General features: G+C 34.7%; 8 protein-coding genes across 13 annotated transcripts; 6 read left to right on the forward strand and 2 right to left on the reverse strand.

Annotated features, from left to right (window-relative positions):
* Positions 1–52: 52 nt before the first annotated feature.
* Positions 53–1,154, forward strand: LOC108567458 (serine protease snake-like). Its single transcript, XM_017927948.1, has 5 exons — positions 53–82; positions 137–228; positions 288–403; positions 458–875; positions 933–1,154. Exons 2-5 carry the CDS (start codon positions 226–228, stop codon positions 1,101–1,103), a joined length of 708 nt encoding a protein of 235 aa, XP_017783437.1. The 5' UTR covers positions 53–82; positions 137–225; the 3' UTR covers positions 1,104–1,154.
* A 217-nt stretch (positions 1,155–1,371) lies between these two features.
* On the forward strand, positions 1,372–2,902 carry LOC108567457 (venom protease-like). Its single transcript, XM_017927947.1, has 6 exons — positions 1,372–1,599; positions 1,657–1,842; positions 1,898–1,989; positions 2,049–2,164; positions 2,222–2,639; positions 2,697–2,902. The coding sequence occupies exons 1-6, from the start codon at positions 1,530–1,532 to the stop codon at positions 2,865–2,867; spliced, it is 1,053 nt and encodes a 350-aa protein (XP_017783436.1). The 5' UTR covers positions 1,372–1,529; the 3' UTR covers positions 2,868–2,902.
* A 710-nt stretch (positions 2,903–3,612) lies between these two features.
* Positions 3,613–6,347, forward strand: LOC108567455 (venom protease-like). Of its 3 annotated transcripts, none has more exons than XM_017927945.1 (8): positions 3,613–4,303; positions 4,899–5,046; positions 5,103–5,294; positions 5,344–5,441; positions 5,503–5,618; positions 5,672–5,845; positions 5,894–6,089; positions 6,147–6,347. In XM_017927945.1, the coding sequence occupies exons 2-8, from the start codon at positions 4,977–4,979 to the stop codon at positions 6,315–6,317; spliced, it is 1,017 nt and encodes a 338-aa protein (XP_017783434.1). In that variant the 5' UTR covers positions 3,613–4,303; positions 4,899–4,976; the 3' UTR covers positions 6,318–6,347. The 3 variants fall into 3 exon arrangements, with proteins under 3 accessions (XP_017783434.1, XP_017783433.1, XP_017783431.1); XM_017927944.1 differs by having other exon boundaries at positions 3,613–3,803; positions 3,855–4,303; positions 5,672–6,089; XM_017927942.1 differs by having other exon boundaries at positions 5,672–6,089.
* A 218-nt stretch (positions 6,348–6,565) lies between these two features.
* On the forward strand, positions 6,566–8,718 carry LOC108567456 (serine protease snake-like). The gene is made up of 6 exons (XM_017927946.1): positions 6,566–6,688; positions 6,749–6,931; positions 7,724–7,803; positions 7,860–7,975; positions 8,041–8,455; positions 8,505–8,718. The coding sequence occupies exons 1-6, from the start codon at positions 6,616–6,618 to the stop codon at positions 8,697–8,699; spliced, it is 1,062 nt and encodes a 353-aa protein (XP_017783435.1). The 5' UTR covers positions 6,566–6,615; the 3' UTR covers positions 8,700–8,718.
* Positions 8,719–9,913: 1,195 nt separating this feature from the next.
* LOC108567374 (serine protease snake-like) lies at positions 9,914–11,088 on the forward strand. Its single transcript, XM_017927789.1, has 4 exons — positions 9,914–9,934; positions 10,289–10,398; positions 10,450–10,867; positions 10,921–11,088. The coding sequence occupies exons 1-4, from the start codon at positions 9,914–9,916 to the stop codon at positions 11,086–11,088; spliced, it is 717 nt and encodes a 238-aa protein (XP_017783278.1).
* Positions 11,089–11,555: 467 nt separating this feature from the next.
* Positions 11,556–16,252, reverse strand: LOC108567433 (histone-lysine N-methyltransferase EHMT2). 2 transcript variants are annotated; one of them, XM_017927899.1, is made up of 11 exons: positions 15,210–16,252; positions 14,966–15,156; positions 14,748–14,914; positions 14,260–14,459; positions 13,969–14,207; positions 13,479–13,810; positions 13,216–13,419; positions 12,297–12,532; positions 11,989–12,239; positions 11,755–11,936; positions 11,556–11,692 (listed from the first exon to the last, which is right to left on the reverse strand). In XM_017927899.1, the coding sequence occupies exons 1-11, from the start codon at positions 15,859–15,861 to the stop codon at positions 11,575–11,577; spliced, it is 2,772 nt and encodes a 923-aa protein (XP_017783388.1). In that variant the 5' UTR covers positions 15,862–16,252; the 3' UTR covers positions 11,556–11,574. The 2 variants fall into 2 exon arrangements, with proteins under 2 accessions (XP_017783388.1, XP_017783389.1); XM_017927900.1 differs by having other exon boundaries at positions 11,755–11,930; positions 15,210–16,249.
* Positions 16,253–16,430: 178 nt separating this feature from the next.
* On the forward strand, positions 16,431–18,024 carry LOC108567435 (UDP-galactose translocator). Of its 2 annotated transcripts, XM_017927905.1 has the most exons (5): positions 16,431–16,490; positions 16,611–16,783; positions 16,874–16,993; positions 17,063–17,277; positions 17,333–18,024. In XM_017927905.1, exons 2-5 carry the CDS (start codon positions 16,771–16,773, stop codon positions 17,969–17,971), a joined length of 987 nt encoding a protein of 328 aa, XP_017783394.1. In that variant the 5' UTR covers positions 16,431–16,490; positions 16,611–16,770; the 3' UTR covers positions 17,972–18,024. The 2 variants fall into 2 exon arrangements, with proteins under 2 accessions (XP_017783394.1, XP_017783392.1); XM_017927903.1 differs by lacking the exon at positions 16,431–16,490 and having other exon boundaries at positions 16,531–16,783.
* Positions 18,025–18,057: 33 nt separating this feature from the next.
* Positions 18,058–20,642, reverse strand: LOC108567434 (A-kinase anchor protein 17A-like). Of its 2 annotated transcripts, XM_017927902.1 has the most exons (7): positions 19,506–20,642; positions 19,240–19,447; positions 19,106–19,162; positions 18,895–19,054; positions 18,667–18,846; positions 18,610–18,617; positions 18,301–18,438 (listed from the first exon to the last, which is right to left on the reverse strand). In XM_017927902.1, the coding sequence occupies exons 1-7, from the start codon at positions 20,414–20,416 to the stop codon at positions 18,394–18,396; spliced, it is 1,569 nt and encodes a 522-aa protein (XP_017783391.1). In that variant the 5' UTR covers positions 20,417–20,642; the 3' UTR covers positions 18,301–18,393. The 2 variants fall into 2 exon arrangements, with proteins under 2 accessions (XP_017783390.1, XP_017783391.1); XM_017927901.1 differs by lacking the exon at positions 18,610–18,617 and having other exon boundaries at positions 18,058–18,438.
* Positions 20,643–21,165: the final 523 nt, after the last annotated feature.

Consider the following 21,165-nt stretch of genomic DNA (forward strand, 5'->3'; position numbering starts at 1 on the left):
AACTTTGTGAATACAAAGGAAAAGATACAACTGTTTGTTGTGTGATGAAATGTCAGGAAATTGCAGGTTAGAAGTGTACAAGGTAATCCAAAGAATAAAAAAATAAGTTTTCATAAATGTATTTTAATTTTATTAGCTTGCAAGAAATGGGGACCAATTTTGTATCAACCCAATCAGATTGTGGGTGGAGGTGGTGAACCATCATCGACTGCCGAATTTCCACATATGGTTTAAAATTTTATATGCACATTTTAACAATTTGTATAATATATGTATTATTTTTTCAGGCGGCATTGGGATACGATGATACTCAAAACAATGAGACGTATTGGGGTTGTGGAGGAAGCTTGATCAGTCTGAAATTCGTTCTGACTGCAGCTCACTGTCTGAATAGCGTAGCATTGTTTGAACTAATTATATAATTAAATTCAATGAAAGTTGATTTGATTGTTTTCAGTGGTCCGGTGAAGTACGTGAGACTTGGAGATTTGAATTTGAAAACTACGGACGATGAAGCCGATCCTCAAGAATTCCTCGTTACCAAAACATACAAACATCCACTCTACAAACGTCCCAGCAAGTACCATGATATAGCCTTGATCGAATTAGATCGGGCAGCTGTGATTACCGAGTTTGTACAACCAGCTTGCCTGTATATCAATCTGAACACCTCACATAGTATACTTATTGCAACTGGTTGGGGTTTGCTTTCGTTCCAAGGAAAAACAGCGGATCATCTTCAAAAATTATATTTACACCATGTGAATAACAGCGATTGCAAGAAAGCATATGATGTGAATCATCGTGTTCTTAGTGAAGGTATACACGAGCAATATCAAATTTGCGCAGGATATCCAAGAAGAGACACCTGTCAAGTATGTTGTTTGCATTTACTACTTGATTGTGAATTTTATTAACTTCATAATTTTTAGGGAAATTTCGGGGGACCTTTGCAATCGTTTAATAGATTTGGTAGCTTTAATATTCATGGAGTCATGTCCTTCGGAAAAGCTTGTCTATTAACAAATAGTCCTGGAGTCTATACTCGAGTGGCCAACTATATAGATTGGATCGAACCCATAGTTTGGCCAAACACTAAGTAACCATTTTTTAAATATAAATAATTATTTTTCGAATGGATTTAAATAAATTTTAACTGATAGTAAATTTATTTTTGTCTTAATAAAATATATATAAAAACAATTAAATAATTCATTTACACTGACACCTTATCAAATAAAACAAAATATATCGTTTGAACTTGATAATTCCAAATTATATTTTTTTTATTAATTTGTATTAACCTTTGAGCCTGTTCAATAAGGAAAAACCAAAAGCGGATCGCGCATCTTCTGACAATCTTCTTGGTAAGAGAAATAACAACCATATATTTACGAGCCCAAGCAACGCCCACTTGTTTATACATATATGTTAATAATTTTAATTTTCTTTTAGTAATTTTTCTATAGCTCACGTGTATAGTCACTTTTAGGGAAATCCATTGAACGTATTTCCCCAATAATATAATCATGTTTCTATGGAAACTGAGTTTTCTTATAATATTGTTTGTAATTAGATCCAAAGCCAACCTTGAATGGGGTAAGTAAGCTTGAAAAAAATAAGAATGTGTATTCTTGTTTGTTTAATATAATTTAGGAGAGGAATGCGAGTTGGAAAATGGATCAATGGGCGTTTGCATTGAGGCATCGAAATGCCAACATGCTTATAGAAATATTATATCAGGGAATCAATCGAATCTTTCTCAATCCATAAGAAAAGAAACAATTGTTTGTTGTGATGATGTAAATGTCAAGGAAATTGCAGGCATTAGAAGTGTACAAGGTAATCTAAAGAATGAAACAAATAAGTTTTAATAAATGTATATTAATGTTATTAGCTTGCAAAAAATGGGGACCAAATTTGTATCAACCCGATAGGATTCTGGGTGGAGATGGTGATCCAACATCGTCCGCCGAATTTCCACATATGGTTTAAAATGTTAGCTGCACGTTTTAAGAAGTGGTATAATATATTTATTTATTTTTCAGGCGGCACTGGGATTCGAAGATACTGAAAACAATGACACTTATTGGGGATGTGGAGGAAGCTTGATCAGCCTGAAATTCGTTCTGACTGCAGCTCACTGTCTTTATAGTATACAATTGTTTGAACTGTTCACGTAATTAATTAAATTCAATAAAAATTCATTGATTTTTTTCAGTGGTCCGGTGAAGTACGTGAGACTCGGAGATTTGAATTTGAGAACTACAGACGATGAAGCCGATCCTCAAGATTTCCTTGTTTCCAAAACATACAAACATCCACTCTACAAGCGACCCAGCAAGTACCATGATATAGCCCTGATAGTATTAGATCGTTTAGCTGTGATCACCGACTTTGTACTACCGGCTTGCCTGAATATTAATATGAATACTTCAAACAACCGACTTATTACAACTGGCTGGGGTTTGGTTCCGTTCTCAGGAATAGAAGTGGATCATCTTCAAAAATTAAATTTACACCATGTGAATAACAGCGATTGTAAGAAAGCATATGATGTGAATCATCGTACACTTAGTGAAGGTATACACGAGCAATATCAAATTTGTGCAGGATATCAAGGAAAAGACATCTGTCAAGTATTTTGTTTGCCTTTACTGCTAGGTAGTAAAATGTATTAATTTTTTAATTTTTAGGGAAATTCAGGGGGACCTTTGCAATCGCGAACGAGATTAGGTAACTTTTATATTCATGGAGTCACATCCTTCGGGAACGCATGTCGATTGACAAAAAGTTCTGGAGTCTACACTCGAGTAGCCAACTATATAGATTGGATCGAATCAATCGTTTGGGCAAACACTGAGTAACTTTTTATTAATAAATAAAGAATTTTGGAATTTTATCTAAAGTAAATTTATTTTTAAATTAATAACATGAGTATCCTGGTGCAAGCGCCCTGGTACGTCAAGAAAGACCGATACACAGTGACCTCCATATGAACACCGTTAAGAGTGAAATCCCCATGTTCAGTGCCCGTTACCATAACAGATTGGAAAACCACCTCAACAGTCTCGCGTTATTCCTGCTATACAATAGTGGCACCCCCTACATACTAAAGAAACACAACACCCATGACCTCTCCTTTAGAAACCAAAAGTTCGTTTTATAAGTGAATTACAGTGAATATCTTTTTAACTTATTATTTGGTGTCGTCAGAATACTTTTCTGTTTTTATTTTCTTTTTTTTGTCTATGGCCAAAAAAATTCTACTTATTGCCAAAAAAGTTGGTAGGTTGTCAATTATTAAAATATATAAAAAAAAAATGAGTATCGGGCAAAATGTAGTTTTATTTTTATTATGTTAAGTTATTATTAATATATGTATGAAAACAATTAAATAATTTATTTACACCTAAACCTTGTTAAAAAAGTGATTTGAACTTATTTATTGATAATTCCAAATATCATTTTTTTTTATTACATTGTGTTAACCTTTAAACCCGTTTAAAAACGAAAAACCAATAGCGACGCGTAGACCTTCTGACCTTTTTCTCGTCAAAACAAAATAATAATAACCAGATATTTACGAGTCGAAGCAATACCCATTTCTTTATACTTATGTATTAACAATTTTAATTTTCTTTTAGTTATTTTTCTGTAACTCACGTGTCCAGTCACAATCGCAATTTTTGGGAAATCCACTGAACGTATTTTCTAAATAATATAATCATGTTTTTACGGAAACTCAGTACTGTTATAATATTATTTGTAATTAGTTCTGAAACCACACTTGAATGGAGCAAGTAAGCTTAAAAGAAAAATAAAAATCGTTTTGTTTGTTTAATATAATTTAGGAGAGGAATGCGAGTTCAATGAAAGTTAATCGATTCAGAGGTCCGGTGAAGTACGTGAGGCTCGGAGATTTGAATTTAAAGCCGATGAAGCCGATCCTTAAGATTTCCTTGTTACCAAAACATACAAACATCCACATTACAAACGACCCATCAAGTACCATGATATAGCCCTGATAGTAATAGATCGTGCGGCTATGATCACCAAGTTTGTACTACCAGCATGTCTGAATATCAATCTGGACACCTCAAATAATCGTCTTACTGTAACTGGATGGGGATTTCTTTCTTTCCAAGGAAAAGCAGCGGATCATCTACAAAAATTAGATCTATTCCATGTGAATAACAGTGATTGTAAGAAAGAATATGATGTGAATCATCGTGTACTTAGTGAAGGTATACACAAGCAGTATCAAATTTGCGCAGGATATCAAGGAAGAGACACCTGTCAAGTATGTTGTTTGCATTTACTACTTGCTATTTAATTTTATTAACTTCAAACCTTTATGGACATTCAGGAAGACCTTTGTAATCGCAAACGAGAATAAGTAACTTTTATATTCATCGAGTCACGTCTTTCGGGAAAGCTTGTTTCTTAACAAATAGTCCTGGAGTCTATACTCGAGTGGCCAACTATATAGATTGGATTGAATCCATCGTTTGGCCAAACGATAAATAACCTTTCAGGCAAAAAGGAGCAACAGCTCATATCAGTCACCTACAACACTCAGTATGTAGCTTTGAAAAATAAAGATGATTGAGAAATTCAGTCAATTTTGATCGAAATGTGCAATAAATTTTGTATATTATAATTGTATAAATAAAGATTTTTTTTAATTCTTTAAAAATTTCCACTGAAAATAAACTATAATACATTATTTATTACATTATAATTAATATAAACAGTTTAATAATCTAATTAACTTTAATGCTGCTGAAATAAAACATTTGGTTTCAATTATCTATAATTCGGAACAGAACTTTTAATTATTATTATTGTTAAACTTCCACTTCCACAAATGCTTTCTTTTATTTAAATTACTACAGGTTATATCATAAAGTGTTTTGCTGCTGCAGTCGCACAGTTAGGAAACCCGCTGAGCGTATTTTACCAACAAAATAATCATGTTTATTCTGAATCTCAGTGCTGTTTTAATATTTGTTGCAATTTGTTCAAAAGCCACACTTGAATGGGGTAAGAAAATTGAAAAAAATAATGAGATTGTTTAAATTATCAATATTATAATTTAGGAGAGAATTGCGAATTGGAAAATGGATCAATCGGTGTTTGCATCGAGGCAGCCAAATGCCAACAAGCTTACAGAAGTATTAAATTAGGTATAGGGAACAAACCGAAGCTTTGTGAATACAAAGGAAAAGATACAACTGTTTGTTGTGATGATGGAAATGTCACGGAAATTACAGGAGTTAGAAGTGTACAAGGTAATTTGAAGAATACGTCTCCATGAAAAACTGCATATTTTGATTATAGCTTGTAAGAAATGGGGTCCAATTTTGCATCTTCCACCAGTTCGAAGTATTATCGGTGGAAGTGTTCAACCATCATCAACAGCCGAATTTCCACATATGGTTTGATATTTCAGCTACTGCTTGTCAAGGAGCCGAATAATGCGATTATGTTCTTATTCAGGCTGCATTGGGATACGAAGATACCGAAAAGAACGAGACCTATTGGGGATGCGGAGGAAGTTTGATCAGCCTGAAATTCGTGTTGACGGCCGCTCATTGTCTACATACCATGCAATTGTTTGAACTATTTATATAATGATATTCAATATAAATTGTTTGATTGTTTTCAGTGGTCCTATAAAGTACGTGAGGCTAGGTGATTTGAACTTGAGAGCTACAAACGACGATGCCGATCCTCAAGATTTCCTTGTTTCCAAAACGTACGGACATCCACTTTACAGAAGTCGCGTCAAGTATCATGATATAGCTTTGATTGAATTGAATCGACCTGCCGTTATCACGAAGTTTGTACAGCCAGCTTGTTTGAACATACATCTAAATACTTCGATTAGTAGTTTTACTGCAACTGGTTGGGGATTGCTTTCGTTCCATGGAAATGCAGCCGATCATCTGCAAAAGTCATTTCTACGTTATGTGAATAATACTGAATGTAGAAAATCATATGATGTGAACTCTCGGCTGTTAAGCGAAGGCGTACAAGAAAAATATCAAATTTGCGCAGGATTTGAAACCAAGGACAGCTGTCAAGTATTTTGTTTGCATTGGCTACTTGATTATCAGATGTATTAATGTAATAACTTTTAGGGAGATTCAGGAGGACCTTTGCAATCGCTAACAGAATTAGGAAACTATTATATTCACGGAGTCACGTCCTTCGGAAAAGCTTGTCTATTAACAAATAGTCCAGTAGTGTACACTCGAGTAGCCAACTATATAGATTGGATTGAACCGATCGTTTGGCCAAATACTAAATAACATTGTTTTATAAAGAAATAAAATAGATAAGACAGAAAAAACTTTATTTAAATGTAACATAATACATTAAATCTAATACTGTGTTTGAATTAATTTAATGCATTTATTTATTATCTTCCTAAAAACCAAGTTAATTCATATGATTTGTAGTATTCATACTTTTTATCAGGAAATAAACGAAACCACGGTCTATATTTACGCATTTGCGCATATAGAAATTAATAATAATAGGTTGAATAATTGTATGTAGTGTGCAAGAAAACAAAAGCAGTATTCGTATATATCGCCAAGACAAAACATGTCCTTCAAGCTGTTCTGCTGTGTGACTTTGATTATCCTGATAATTGACCATCTCAATGCACAATACAAAGGTAAGTTTCAAATGTAAACAAAAAAAATAATACAAATATTTTTCAACGCGATTTACTTAGAGGGAGACAACTGTACTTTGAGAAATGGTTCGAAAGGGCAATGCTATGGAATCAAGGATTGTGAACAGGCAATTCTGCTTCTCCTTTTGCACAACAAAGCTTTGAAAACGTGCAACACTCAGGGAGACACGACACTAGTCTGTTGCGGCAAGAGAAAAATTGTTGGATATAGAAGTACTATAGGTATTTATAAACTAGTTATTACTTTAATAATTGCAACAATATCTCGCTTAGTCTGGCTGTGTTCATTCACTATAATCGGGTTTGAAAATTTCAGAACAAATTAAATTTTAATTAAGAAAAATAAAAATTAACAATTTTTTTTTAATAAAAGAACATTCTTTTTCTTTGCACATTTTCTTACGTGTGGTCTTAAAGTTATGCGATACGATACATATTTGAACCCCTTAAGTGGTTATGTCGTATATATTCGCGTTTATGACGAATATATTCGCATCACGAATAATAATATACACTAGCAACAAAAATACGTGTCCATAAATACAGTTTCGAATAGTCCGGGCTATGCGAGGTATTGATGTATTTACATAAATATAATGGTAAATTAGGTGTTAATCAAATGTGAGAAATAGAGTTAAAATAATAGTACTAATTCGTTACATAATAATTAGTGTTATACTAGTTAATTTAATAGAAAGTAATTGCAGAATCTGGTTTTTCCTTCTACATGTGCTACAAATTTAAATCTAAAATGCGTTAGTAATAGACTTGGAATTAATTACTTGGAAAGTCCTTAAGTTAATATGCATATTTCATACTTTGATGTCAATGCTAATTAAATAAAAATACCAGAATCTTTAAAATAATACTTCGCTCTTCATTTAGCTCATTCAATTCGTATATAACACGCATCTAAAATTCATATTTAATTGCACAAAAATGTAAAGTTTTATTTAAAAAAAAATATATAATATAAAATTTCACTTTGTATCGCCAATTTTATGATTATTTTAGCTTGTCACATATGGAACCAATCGGTTAGGTACATCGGAGGTGGAGGAGTTGATGCTTTGCCGAGAGAATATCCGCATATGGTAATTTATGGATTAAAAAGGAATAAAAATACAGTTTAATATTGCTATTGTTTAAGGCTGTTTTGGGATATGGGAGTAACAGTACACAGAAATTGAATTGGTCGTGTGGCGGTAGCTTAATCAGCGAGAAATTCGTTTTGACTGCAGCGCATTGCTTAAACCACAAAGAATTGTAAGTGTTATTTCGCTGAAGAGATAATCTCTTGAAAAAAAAACACGTTTTTTTTTTGTTTGCAGCGGACCAGTCAAGTACGTGAGGATCGGAGATTTAAATTTGAAATTGACAAACGACTCTGTCAAGCATCAGGATTTCCTAGTAGCCAATACCATCAAGCATCCATCGTACAAACGTCCGTCGAAGTACCACGATATAGCTCTAATCGAGCTGGATCACAGTGTGAAAATTACGGAGGACGTGATACCGGCTTGTTTGAATCTAGCTAAATCCAACCCTGTTCAGTATGCGGCAACAGGATGGGGCTTGTTGTCCTTCCAGGGTGTTGCGCCGGATCATCTACAAAAGCTTGTGCTGAATCACGTTAACAACACCGAGTGCAACAAGCATTTCGAGGTGAACGCTCGAACTTTGAAGAGAGGAATCATGGAGAATAGACAGATTTGCGCTGGGTATCCCGGGAGGGATACTTGTCAGGTATGGGAAGTTATTAATGGAAGGAGTTATTTTAGGAATTAACTTGCAGGGAGACTCAGGAGGACCTCTTCAAACCAAAAATGAGTTGGGCGTTTTTTTCATTCACGGCGTGACGGCCTTCGGAAAGCCCTGTTTATTGACAAGTAGTCCTGGCGTTTACACAAGAGTTTCCAATTACCTCAGATGGATTGAGGAGAGCGTATGGCCAAATAACACAATATATGAGAAAAAAACTGTATATTGAAGTGTGAAGTTGCATCTAATTTTATAACATATTTTTATTAATTACTAAAAAATAATTTTAGTTCTGTAAGTATTAAAGAAATAAACTTTACTTATGAAAGGAATACAAGCTGTACCTTCATTATAATTTAAAAAAAAAGAAAAAATATCATTGTCAATAAACTATGGTTCTTAGAGTTTATACAAAACCGGTTTTCAAATCTCAACTTTTCTACAAAACCGGTTTTCGAATATTCCCAAAAAAATGTGAGGAAATGGATTTTTACAACTTATTTTCTTTTTATTTAATATATACAAAAATTAAACATATCAAAAATAAATCTTACAAAACAAAACTTAAAAATTCTAGAATATTACATAAAACTGTAACAAAATAAAATTTATTCCATAGAATAACAAATAACAATAAATGACTATAAAATATTATTTCATTTCTTATTTTTAATCTTTAGAGCATTAAAAAATTGAACTAAATTTTGCGTTCTTCGGTTCACAACACAGAAACAGAATGAAATCACTTCTTCGCGATCTTGAAGAAATTTATTAATTGATTTGTCCATAACATTATTCAAATCAGTGGCTTGATTTTCTTCTTCGCTGTTTTTTTTCATAATCGCAGTCATCTTCTATTAAATAATTTGAATACAATCTTCATAATATTCGTCCATATAACTTAATGATCGTTAGACGTCTTTGTCCAAACGTTCTGAGGATTGTGTAAATAAAACAGAAATGTGACTAATACCGTTTGACTTCTCTTTCAAATTAGTGTCTCTACAGCACGAAATAGCTTAGAACTAATTTTAGTTGTCAATTTTGTTATTCAAGTAACATACATACAAATATGCCTTCACTTTTAATAATATCACATTTCAACATTATATTTATTTTAATACTAGCAAATTATGTAAATAAAAAATGAAGCTAAAAGTATAATTTTAATAAAAAATGCATAATCATATTGTTGATGATATTTAGATAATTGATACAATGATCATAGGATGCATATATTAATATTTTAGAAAGTCCGAATTTCTAAATTTAGCAGCCCCAACTTGATTAAAATTGAATAGCAACTCATTAGAATGCTGCATATAAAAAGAATTATTATATTAGTTTATTTTCATTCAATGGTTCAAAGACGAAACATGCTACAAATTGCAGTTGCAGTATTTTGTACGTTACTGCAATTAGTGGATAGTAAATCAGTAGGAGATGAATGCGATTTTGGAAATGGTACGCAGGGAATTTGCGTGGGAATCAAGGATTGTCAAGAAGCTATTAAACTTTTAAATTTAAAAAAAACATTGAATGTGTGTAACTATAAAGACGAGTATCCTGTGGTTTGTTGTAATGATACCAATATTGTAGCAACGAGAGGAGCCAAAAGTATAAAATGTAAGTAATATTGTAACGTAATTTAATTAGTTAGGAAGATATTCGCTTTAGATTGTCAACAGTATCAAACAGTACCAAAGCCATCAGCTTGTGTCGGCGGTGGCCAGGATTGTCGTCTGCATGAGTTTCCGCACATAGTGAGTGTGCACTATACTGAAGCGATTAATTGCGTAATTTATTTTAATTTTTCAGGCAGCTTTAGGCTTTGAGAATAATAAAGAGATTGTCTGGGGATGCGGCGGAAGTTTGATCAGCTTAAAGTTTGTGCTCACTGCTGCTCATTGTCTGTACAATGTCGAATAGTAAGTTGCTGTCAACTTATTAAAAATACATTTGAAAACTCTATCTTACAGCGGATCTGTCAAGCATGTGAGATTGGGGGATTTAAACTTAAAAAGCGATGAAGACGATGATCAGGTACAAGATTTCACGGTCATGAAGAGATACAAGCATCCCCTATATAAGAGACCTTCGAAATATCACGACATAGCTTTACTAGAATTGGATCGTGATGCTAAAGTCACTGAATATGTAAAGATCGCGTGTCTTAATGTAATCGATATTCCAAATGATAATGTATACATTGCTATTGGTTGGGGTTTACTATCGTTCCATGGAAAAACAGCAAATATTTTGCAGAAAGTGCACGTGAGAGAAGTCAATAATTCAGCGTGCAATAACTTCTATGAAGTACACCAGCGTTTCTACAACTCGGGCATTGTGGAATCAACGCAAATTTGCGCAGGAGAACCTGGAAAAGACACGTGCAAGGTAAATTTTACTTGTGATTTATGTGTCAAAGTAAATGATGTAACAAATTTCAGGGAGATTCCGGAGGACCTCTACAAATACGCAATAGGAACTATCTGAAAGCTTACGATATCCATGGGGTGACTTCCTTTGGTAAAGCGTGTCTCCTAACTAACAGTCCGGGTGTTTACACCAGAGTTTCCTATTATATTGATTGGATCGAATCAATAGTTTGGCCATAAAGTTTAAGAATGTAGGAAGTACTGCTAGTCAACATAAACTTCTAATAAATGTAAATTATGTCAATTGGTACCAAAAATTAACATAATTTTCTCAATATCCCATTAATATCACACTTTTTTCCTGTGTGTAGTACATAGTAAAATAAACTCGTTAAAATTGATCCAGATTTTCGTTTAGAAAGTTCTTTTAAGAACGTGGGACCAAAGATTGATCAAAACAAAATGCATCAACTCATTTGCTTTTTGATTTAACTTTATTAAATACTATTTTAATCTCACCGCTTCCGCTATAACAAATTTGTAAGATTCCTGAAATAGATTTAAATTAAAATCTTGTAAATATAGTCGAATTAATAATAAACTTGCGGCGCTTTATGAAATAATTTAATTAAATAATATTGATAATAAGGGAGTTTAAATAAATGAAAATCATCGGTATAGAAAATAAATTATTTTATTTGGTTCTAAGTCAGTCTTTAAGCTTTGTTAACATTTTTGGACGGAATTCTTAACTTGACGTTCGGAATAAATGCAATTGTCGCTACCGCATTTACATGCGAAATAGTTTTTTTTTATTGCCCAGAACTTTTCTCCATAATCGAAACTGAAATTATAAAATAAAAAATTAGATTGATTATATAAATATCATTTTCGAATTAAATCCACCTCAACTCTTCGTTCTTCCGGATATCGCATTTGGCGAACAGCGAAATCCTCGGAAACTTAACGTCATGATGATCTGTGAAGACCCTTATAGGCAACAAGTTCGGTCTGCAGTTGTGGTTCATGAAACGAGACACGTTCCCATAAAACTTCGCATCTATCGAGAACCTTTCCGTACCCTGAAACTATGCTTATCTTACTTGATTCTTTTAGTATATATAAACGTCTTAAGTATACCTTATTGTCAAGATCAAATAAGTACGTGTCGTCTTCACGAGAATCGGCCTGTTCTTCGTTTATAATCTGACCGACGTATTCCGAAACGAAGGTTCCTCGCTTAATGACGTTCAGAGTTTTCACGCCCCAGCCCTTCGACCTGGTCCTGAACAGTTGGAACTTAACTTTGCTTCCTTTCTGCACTACACGATTTGTGCAAACTTCATCTGAACAGGAGCAGGAAGGACTGCATTCAAATATTACCTTATGACCTGCAATACCTTCGAAGTTATAACAGTGTTTGCCGATGGTTTAATCAAAGTAATTACCGGTTAAATCGTTAGCCAAAGAATCGCCCATGTGCACATTGCTATGCTTGTAACAATCACAACTACTTTGGCATATTCCACTACACGAACAACTTACCAGTAAGGTGTCAGAATCGATCTGAATATCGGGCATTATGCAGTTCTTCGTTACGTAACAGTAATCACGAGGCGGCGTTTCATCATCGACACTGTTAATGCAGCTAATGGCATTTCGCTCCTTACCTTCCGATATATCACTGTAAATAAATATAAGAAAAACATATTTCGGGGAGGTGTTAAAAAGTAAATTTTCACGATTTTTCTTTGGGTACTTCTTTTTTTTTTCATATAAATCTCATTTAAATAATAAAAATGAAATATAATCATCAATAAATTATATAGATAGAGGAAAACAATAAGAAAAACGAACAACGCTGATTAGAGAACACACAGAAATAAGTCTAGTTAAAGCTTTAAAATAATAATTAAAAAAGTATAATAGTAAGGTACGCTTATGTCCAGTCTCATAATGCCCTCAGTTTCCAAAATTGAGGACATTTCCTAATCCTTATAAATTATATGACTACAAGCCAGATTATCTAAAAAGAAACAAGATAGATTACTGGATGGACTAGTACTTGCAAGTTTTAGTGTTGGTCGGTAATGTTAAACTAATATGTCCAATTAACAAATTATGGAAGAAACGTGGAAGGAAGATTTGTCTCAAGCCATCAAATGAAGGTAACGTCAGTATCATGGAACGGTGTGAAATGATTTGATACAAATCATTCCACGCAAAATCGTATAATTGTTAAATCGTGAAACCAATGCAAATCCCAGATACGTAGATACTGAGTGAAGGGTTAATGGTTTTGAAAACCCAAATCTATGTTAAGCTTCAATCAGCTTAAGGTATTTGATAAGCGTTAATGGAACTTACTTCGATAAACAATTGGAAGTACTGTTGTCTACTTGGATGTAACTCTGTAGACGGATATTCAATATGAGTGCCTCGTAACTTTTGCTATTCTCAGGACAGCATTCGATTGGAGTCTCATCCGCCTTATTGACAACATCTATTTTAGCACCGCGAGCCAATAGAACTAGCACACAGTTGTAGTTGTCCTGCCTGGCTGCTATATGTCTAGAAACATAATTTACCATTAGAACTTCCCAAAAATTTGGATAAGAGTGGTATCTTACAATGGGCTATCTCCATGTGAATTGATCACATTCACTTCGCCACCAAAATTCAAAATCATTTCCACGATTTTCGAGCTACCACTGAATGCAGCCCAGTGTAGTGCGACGTTCTGCTCAACATCGCTCAAGAGTGGATTCGCTTTTTCACTTAAGAGATATTTCACAATATCGACGTGATTATGCTCACAGCTCCACACCAAAGGGGTCCAGCCTCCGTCATCTGCTATGTCGATGTAATTTTTGATATGCGCTGCAGTTGACAAGAGGATTTCGCAAGCTTCCAAATTACCACATTTCGCTGCTAAATGCAAAGCTGTCATCCCATCCATACCCTTAAACATTAGATATAACATTATTAGATTATATAGATTTGTTTGTAGCCCATTTACACGCATTTCGTTGGAGCTTTAGTTCATTCATTCATTCAACTAGTATCACTTAGAGATATAAGTATTGATATATAATGTAAACAAAGATAACAATTGCATACCTTAGCAATAATACTGGCACCAGCTTTCGTAAGGTATTTAACGACGTCGTTCTGTTCATGAAGTACACCAACCATCAACGCAGTATTCTTTTCGCTATCCAAAATATCCAAATCATCTTCAGCTATTGTGAGCATATGAATTATAGGCAGCAATCCGTGCCTAGCAGAGTAATGTAAAACTGTACCAGTTTCATCTTTATCGCATTCCACGAAACTGTTCAAATCTACACTTCTTGAACCTACATCACAATTATTTTAAAACACATAAGCACAACTAGGTAATGAACAAACCTAATATAGCCGCAACTTCTTGGTAATCGCTCTTCTTAATACAATCTAACAAATCATTAATACTATATTGACCGGATTCCCTCATCTCCGTCTCATTATACAACTTCAGATCCTCGACGGAGATCATCGGTGGTGACTCGCAACTGCTCTCCCTGTTATTAGTCCTTTTAACATTACTAGTTTCTATACTTTTCACCGACCTTGAAATATAAAGCTCGTTTAGTGGAATTGAACTTTCGCAATCTTAGTGCACACACTTTTATATATCAAACATACCAATAATTATTATACTAGAACAGTTTTATAAACCCAGGAAAAAATTTGAACACAAAATTAAATATATGTATATTTAGTTATATATATATGTAGGTATATATATAGAGAAATGTAAAATAGTAGATCCTACCATTTACAAGGGAAAACTACAATCATACAAATTATAAAAGAAAATATAGCGACGTGTTCGTCTTATACGAAAATATACTTACAATTGTTGCGTCCTTAAGAAAACGGGAGGTTTCGACGTTTCCATAATAATCTCTATATCTGTTGTGGGTGATGGTTTGCCACAATGAGGGCATACCAGTGCTTCATCTATACTGTTCTGACATTTTCTGTGGTACTGATGTTTGTTCTCACATTGCACAAAACTTCCCTGAAAAGTAATTTATTAATAAAGAATGATTGAGGAATTGTAGACACAAACCTGTGTACAGAATATACCACAAACTGGACAACAATTATGGTTCAGCATTCGGCTTCTATGTAATGAGCAGAAGACTCCATAAGGAATACGGACAGAAGGCCTTAACATTGATGAGTCTTTGTGGTTGACAGGATTATTGCAACCAATCAGTTTATTACTTATATTATCTATTGCAGTACAGAAAACATTCTCTGAAATAACATCTTTAATTTATGAAATGTTCATTTGCAATTACATTAATTACCTCTGTTTTCAACCAAAACATAATACTTGGTTTCATGACTGCAAACACATAACTGGGTTGCTGTCATCTGTGGGACTAGCACTGGTTTAGTATCCAATTCAATATTCAATTTGGTGTCGCTTTCCACTATTTCCTCCTTGATCTCGACCAGTTGCTCAACAACCTTAGTCCTCCTTCTGGTAGACTTAACTTTAACAACCTTCTCTTCTCCATCACCTCCCTTAACCCTCTTCTTCTTCTCATGTTTTGATGCAGCTGCATTGGCTATATTGTCCAGGATCTTCTGGGTGGGTTTTAATTGCCTGGTCAGCCTCTGGGGCTTATCAGACTCATTGTAAGACTTCTCCTTGCGAGCTATCGCCGTTTTCAGAATAGACTCATTGTAATCGCGGCTTCGGCGTCTTGTGGACCTCTTCACGTTTACGTCGATTGCCACTTTGACCCGCTTCGACCTCTTCCGCGGCTTGGAGAATCCGAGTGTCACCGCAGTTGTATCTTCCGTCACTGCCTCTGATTCCACCTTTTGCACTTCCTCCTGCGAGTTTTCTTCGGAGCCGTTGTTAAACTGTGTCTTCATCTCTCCTAAAATTTTCGTTATAAAGGTACCTTCCTCCTCATTGCATGGGGTGGAGTCTGAAGATTCTTCCTCCATTATCGCGCGAACTCTATGCGCCGAAGAACCTCTCACATAACTATCAAAGCACGTGCATTGTTTCTTGACTTATTGTTGGTTGCTAGTGCAAAATAATAAATAATTCGTTGCCAATGGGAGCACTATTGTATACACTTTACTTATTGACGTTCATTTCTTGCGCGCACTGTTGCATGATGGCATTGGATGGCAACGTAGAAAAGCTTCGCTTCCTTGATAAGAAACTACGGAATGCAGTCCATTCTCTTCGTGCTCACTATCATTACATTACATCATTTACATTCAATAGCAAACAGAGTCCATCCAACCAATTCAGTTTACTCTTCAGCACACGAACTCTTCGAAAGAGACAACAGAAATACTCTTTGCAAAAGAATTGATGATACAAAACGAAAGCTTCGTTCTTGCACCATTTCGTTAATCAATCAGACGTAACTCTACACTTACAATTAAAATTGAGTTAATCGAGCCTCCAATACCCGGATTTTCCTTACACCTATCAAACTTTAATTCAATAATAAAATTTTACAGAAACTACCAAAAATTCAATTTGAAATATTTATATTCGGACCCATCATTATTTAAACAATGGTTTGCAATCCAACAGATGGCGCTCTTCATTTAATTAGGTATATTTTACAGCGTTTTCATTAAATTAGGGGTTAGAAATTACATATCATTTGCAAATTAACAATATTTAAGTTTAATATGACTATAATTAAATTAACATGTGACTTTGACAATGACAGGTTACCTGGAAAATGTCCGGGTGTCAACACGCAACACACGTAAACAATTGCCAAAGTGGGCTGTTTGAACTAAAGAGAAATTCTTATTAACTAAGGATCTCTGCTATTTCCAGTGTATTATGTGCCATTAAGGAGTGAAGTATTAAATAATCTATTAATCATGAAGAAATCAGGTAAATGTAACTGATTGCACATAATATAATGTTATTTGTGGAATTCATTTGCCAACTGGATTATTTTATAGACATTCTTTTGTATTTCAGGTGAAAATGGGAATCTCAAATACATAAGTTTACTGATTTTAACTGTGCAAAATGCAATGCTTGGATTGTCCATGCGTTATGCTAGGACAAGGGATGGAGACATGTTCTTGTCATCCACTGGTAAGGAATTTCTTTCAAGAATATCTCTTCATTTATTTCCAAATGTGTCTCACTATTTATTTGTTGTAGCTGTTTTAATGGCTGAGGTTGTGAAATTGGTTACATGCTTGGCAATTGTGTATGTTCAGACTGGGGGTATCACTGGCCTTGTACATTCCATACAAACTATCATTATTCAAAATCCTAAAGATACACTTAAAGTGTGTGTTCCAAGCTTTGTTTATGTCATACAAAATAATTTGTTGTATGTCTCTGCATCTCACTTGGATGCAGCCACTTATCAGGTGAACTTTGTTTGCAATATGATTGGAATTTAGTGGATTATAAGGATTATTTCAGGTTTCATATCAATTGAAAATATTGACGACAGCGATGTTTGCCGTTGTGATATTGCGCAAGGAGCTGCACAGGACGCAGTGGTTCTCTCTACTCACTTTGGTCGTCGGAGTTGTGTTGGTGCAATTGGCGCAAACTGATAGTCCGACGACCCACACTACGGGACCGGAGCAGAACCGTTTGATAGGGTTTGCAGCAGCTTTAACAGCTTGCGTTCTTTCCGGTTTCGCCGGAATCTACTTCGAGAAGATGCTCAAAGGAAGCGATATTACGGTTTGGATGCGAAACGTCCAGCTGAGCTTGTGCTCCATACCGTTCGGTTTGTTAACTTGCTTTTTATACGACGGCAAGGTCATCCACAACCAAGGTTTCTTCTTTGGATACGATAAGTTCGTCCAGTATCTGGTCATACTGCAAGCTTGCGGTGGATTGATCGTAGCTATGGTCGTGAAGTACGCCGATAATATACTTAAAGGATTCGCCACTTCTCTGGCAATAGTCATCTCATGCGTGGCATCCATCTACTTATTTGATTTCGTCCTGACCCTTCAGTTCACCCTTGGAGCTGCGTTCGTCATCGGTTCGATATTCCTTTACGGATACGTACCCAAGAAGACTACCATCGTGGGCTCAAAGGTGTAAACAAAAATAATCTCGCAAGGAACTTATTATATCGTTATTATTATATATATATATTAAATTTAAAATATACTCTTTTTTTTATAATAATAAAAACAAATTGTCTTAATCTTGAAAGCAGGCCTTTTTGACGTTTCAATCGTTGGAACGGCTTCGCGATCTAGACTTGGACCGGGACCTGGACTTGGATTTCCTGGAAATCGATCTGCGTCTGCTGTGCTGAGACTGAGATCGCGACCTGCGCTTCGATCTACTCCTGGAGTACGATCTGGACCTACTGTACGAACGTGACCTAGAACGTGTTCTACTTCTATGCCTAGAATACGATCTCGACCTGGACCTCGAGTACCGGCTGTAACGCTTCATTTGATCTTTCAGAAATTGATGCGCGTACTTATAATAGTCTTGTTGAAAATAAGGATGATTCATTCCCCCGCGCCCCCTGCCGCGGTTAAAACTCCGTTGCGGACCTAGAGTTCAAAAATGCTTTCAATATGCGCGTCCATCGTCCTTTAACGACGACGACAATAATTAAATCGTGCACAACACATCCACATTCAAGTAACAGCTTTGCAATTATTAACCCTATCGTATATATTCGTACGATACCAAAAATTACAGTAGGTATTAAATTTGCTTACCGTTTGAACTAAAAGAATATTTCTAGTACGCAATTTTAATGAGAAAAATAATCTTACGCCTGGACGGTCCTGCCATACCGCGACCTCCCCTCGAATGATGAGGATGGTAATAGGGAAACTGCGAATAGCATGCTGCAGCTGCAGACATGCCATTATACTGGGGTAAATAATTATACCAATTCATGTCGTTCATCGGCTGTGGATGGTACATTTGATTTCGATGGGTATCCTCATAATCTAAAACCGCACAATAAGCTAACTACACCCTAATTATCAAAATTCAACCTTTATCTAAACTAAGAGAAGATGTGCTGCTTGAAGCGTCGTCGTCGATCTTCTCCTTGGCAATAATCGACTTGAGTATAACACGCCCTTCAATTGCATGATGCAACTTTTCTCTCTGCGATTTCACTTCATGCTCTGTCAACGATTTTAACTTGGATAACTGAAAATATATCTGAAATAATCAATCCTCAAATATATCTATCAAAAATACCTCTGAATTATTACAATTCTTCGTCGGCGTAAAATCGGGATTCTTTTGCACTTTAATCTAAAACGAGAATAAATAAATTAAGCTCAATTAATAAAATAAATCACACGTATATAGTGATAATATTGAGAACAAACCTTAATCCTTTTAAACAACTCTTCAACAAGTCTTATAGATTCCAGGCGTCTTTGAACCTTTAACAATTTCTTCTCTTCCTTTGCTATTTTATCATTAATGTCCACAGATCCCTTAGTTTTAAGTTCAGCTAATATTTTAGCCTTCCTCTTTTCTTCCCTCTCCCTTCTTCTCTTTTCTTTCTCATTTTTCATATCAATTTTCTTTTTGCTGAAAGTGTAATGAAAATATTTTTTATTTTCCTCTAAAACTTTATCTTTATACAAACCTATCTGCAATTTGCTGCTTAATAATTTCTTGCTGAATTTCCTTTTCTTTGGCTTCCTTCTCCTTTTGCTTCAATATCAATCTATCCCTAACTATATCTCTTCTCCTAATAGTTGCTTCACTCAAATGCTTGCTCTTATCAAAATCAACAAACATATCTATCATATTAGCTTCACCATCAATTTTACACATAAGCTTCATGCCTTTCAAAGATTCCATTGCCTTCTTAAACCCTATATAGTCCTTATATTGCACATACGCCTCAAAGAAGTCCAACTTTTCGAAAGACGAATCCTGTATTCCGGTGATGTGCGACTTCATTTGCGATCTGTAAGGATCGCAAATTGGTATGTCGACTTGCCGGACAGGTCCGTACTTCTCAAATATTTTATAGACCAGTTTGTCTGAAGGAAGCGATTCGAATTTGTTTTGGCCGATGAACCATTTCGTTGGTAGATTCGATATATGTATTGTATCTGGTCTCTCGCCAGGCTTCATTTCATTCATATCCTTGGCATCTCGAAAATACGAGTCCCATTCGTGCTGAACGGGAAACGCGTTCCTGCTTTCCACAGCTTTCACACCCATCAAGTCTGTGAAATCCTTCAGCTTAATTGTCTTGTTGTGCAGTTTATCAAGGACTTTTATTAACTTATTTCTATGATCCACTTCTGCATCAAATTCGATTACCTCTAGGGTAGTTTTAGTCACTTTAAGCACAACAAATTCGTCCGGTTTTATAAGGTCCTTCAACTTTTCCATGATCTCGTAATGTTTGATTGTTTTACCCAGGATCTTCTGGGTTATATGTATGGAAACGTTTAATCGCGCTATTGGTTTTAAATACAACTTCTGCGGCAAATAAAGCGGCACTGCGTCCGAGGTATTCGGGCATCTCTGAAAAGCATTCATGATTTTAATATAACCACAACAGATGGTCGCGTATAACAGAAATCCGATTGTGAATCTATGGAAAGGTATGAGTGGTTTGTATTAGAATCAAGAAAGCTTTTCAGAGACTGTTCAATCCCATTGTTTATTCAATTATTTCCCCAATGCACTACACTATACACGATAATGAATACAACTGTCAAATTTGACATCTGAAAAATCAACTGGTACAAATTGGTACATATACAAACTGAAGTTAGCCATTTAGCACAGTTAATATTATGATATACAGGGTGCTTTATTTTTCTTGTATGTTAAAAAATCTTTGAAATTCAAACTATGTTCTGTAAAAAAGCTGTTGTACGTATGAACAATCTTTTGGTATTATCAATTTCAAGGTATTTCAATAAATTTAATTCATGTAAATAAGACCAATCCAAAAATGAAGGACCAATTTACATAACAATATCGTTATTGTAATCATCAAAGCAAGTATTAAAGCATATGCCAAAATATTAAAGGGAAGAGATGAAGTTGTAGACCAAAGAAAAGATTGATTAAATACTTGTTTTTAAGCATATATGCAATATAATTGCTTTTAAATATATAAAGTTTCTTATATTTATAGAAAACAAATTTTAATTGAATCCATTTGATGTGTTTATATATAATTCTGAGAAGAATCTAACTAAAACCTATGAGATGATTTAACAAGTATATGTACAAGAAAAAATTTGAACTTAAACTAATTGATTTCTTTATGCACCCAA

The sequence above is a fragment of the Nicrophorus vespilloides genome, unplaced genomic scaffold (assembly GCF_001412225.1).
Source record: "Nicrophorus vespilloides isolate i.1.1-1 unplaced genomic scaffold, Nicve_v1.0, whole genome shotgun sequence".
NCBI lineage: Eukaryota > Metazoa > Arthropoda > Insecta > Coleoptera > Silphidae > Nicrophorus > Nicrophorus vespilloides.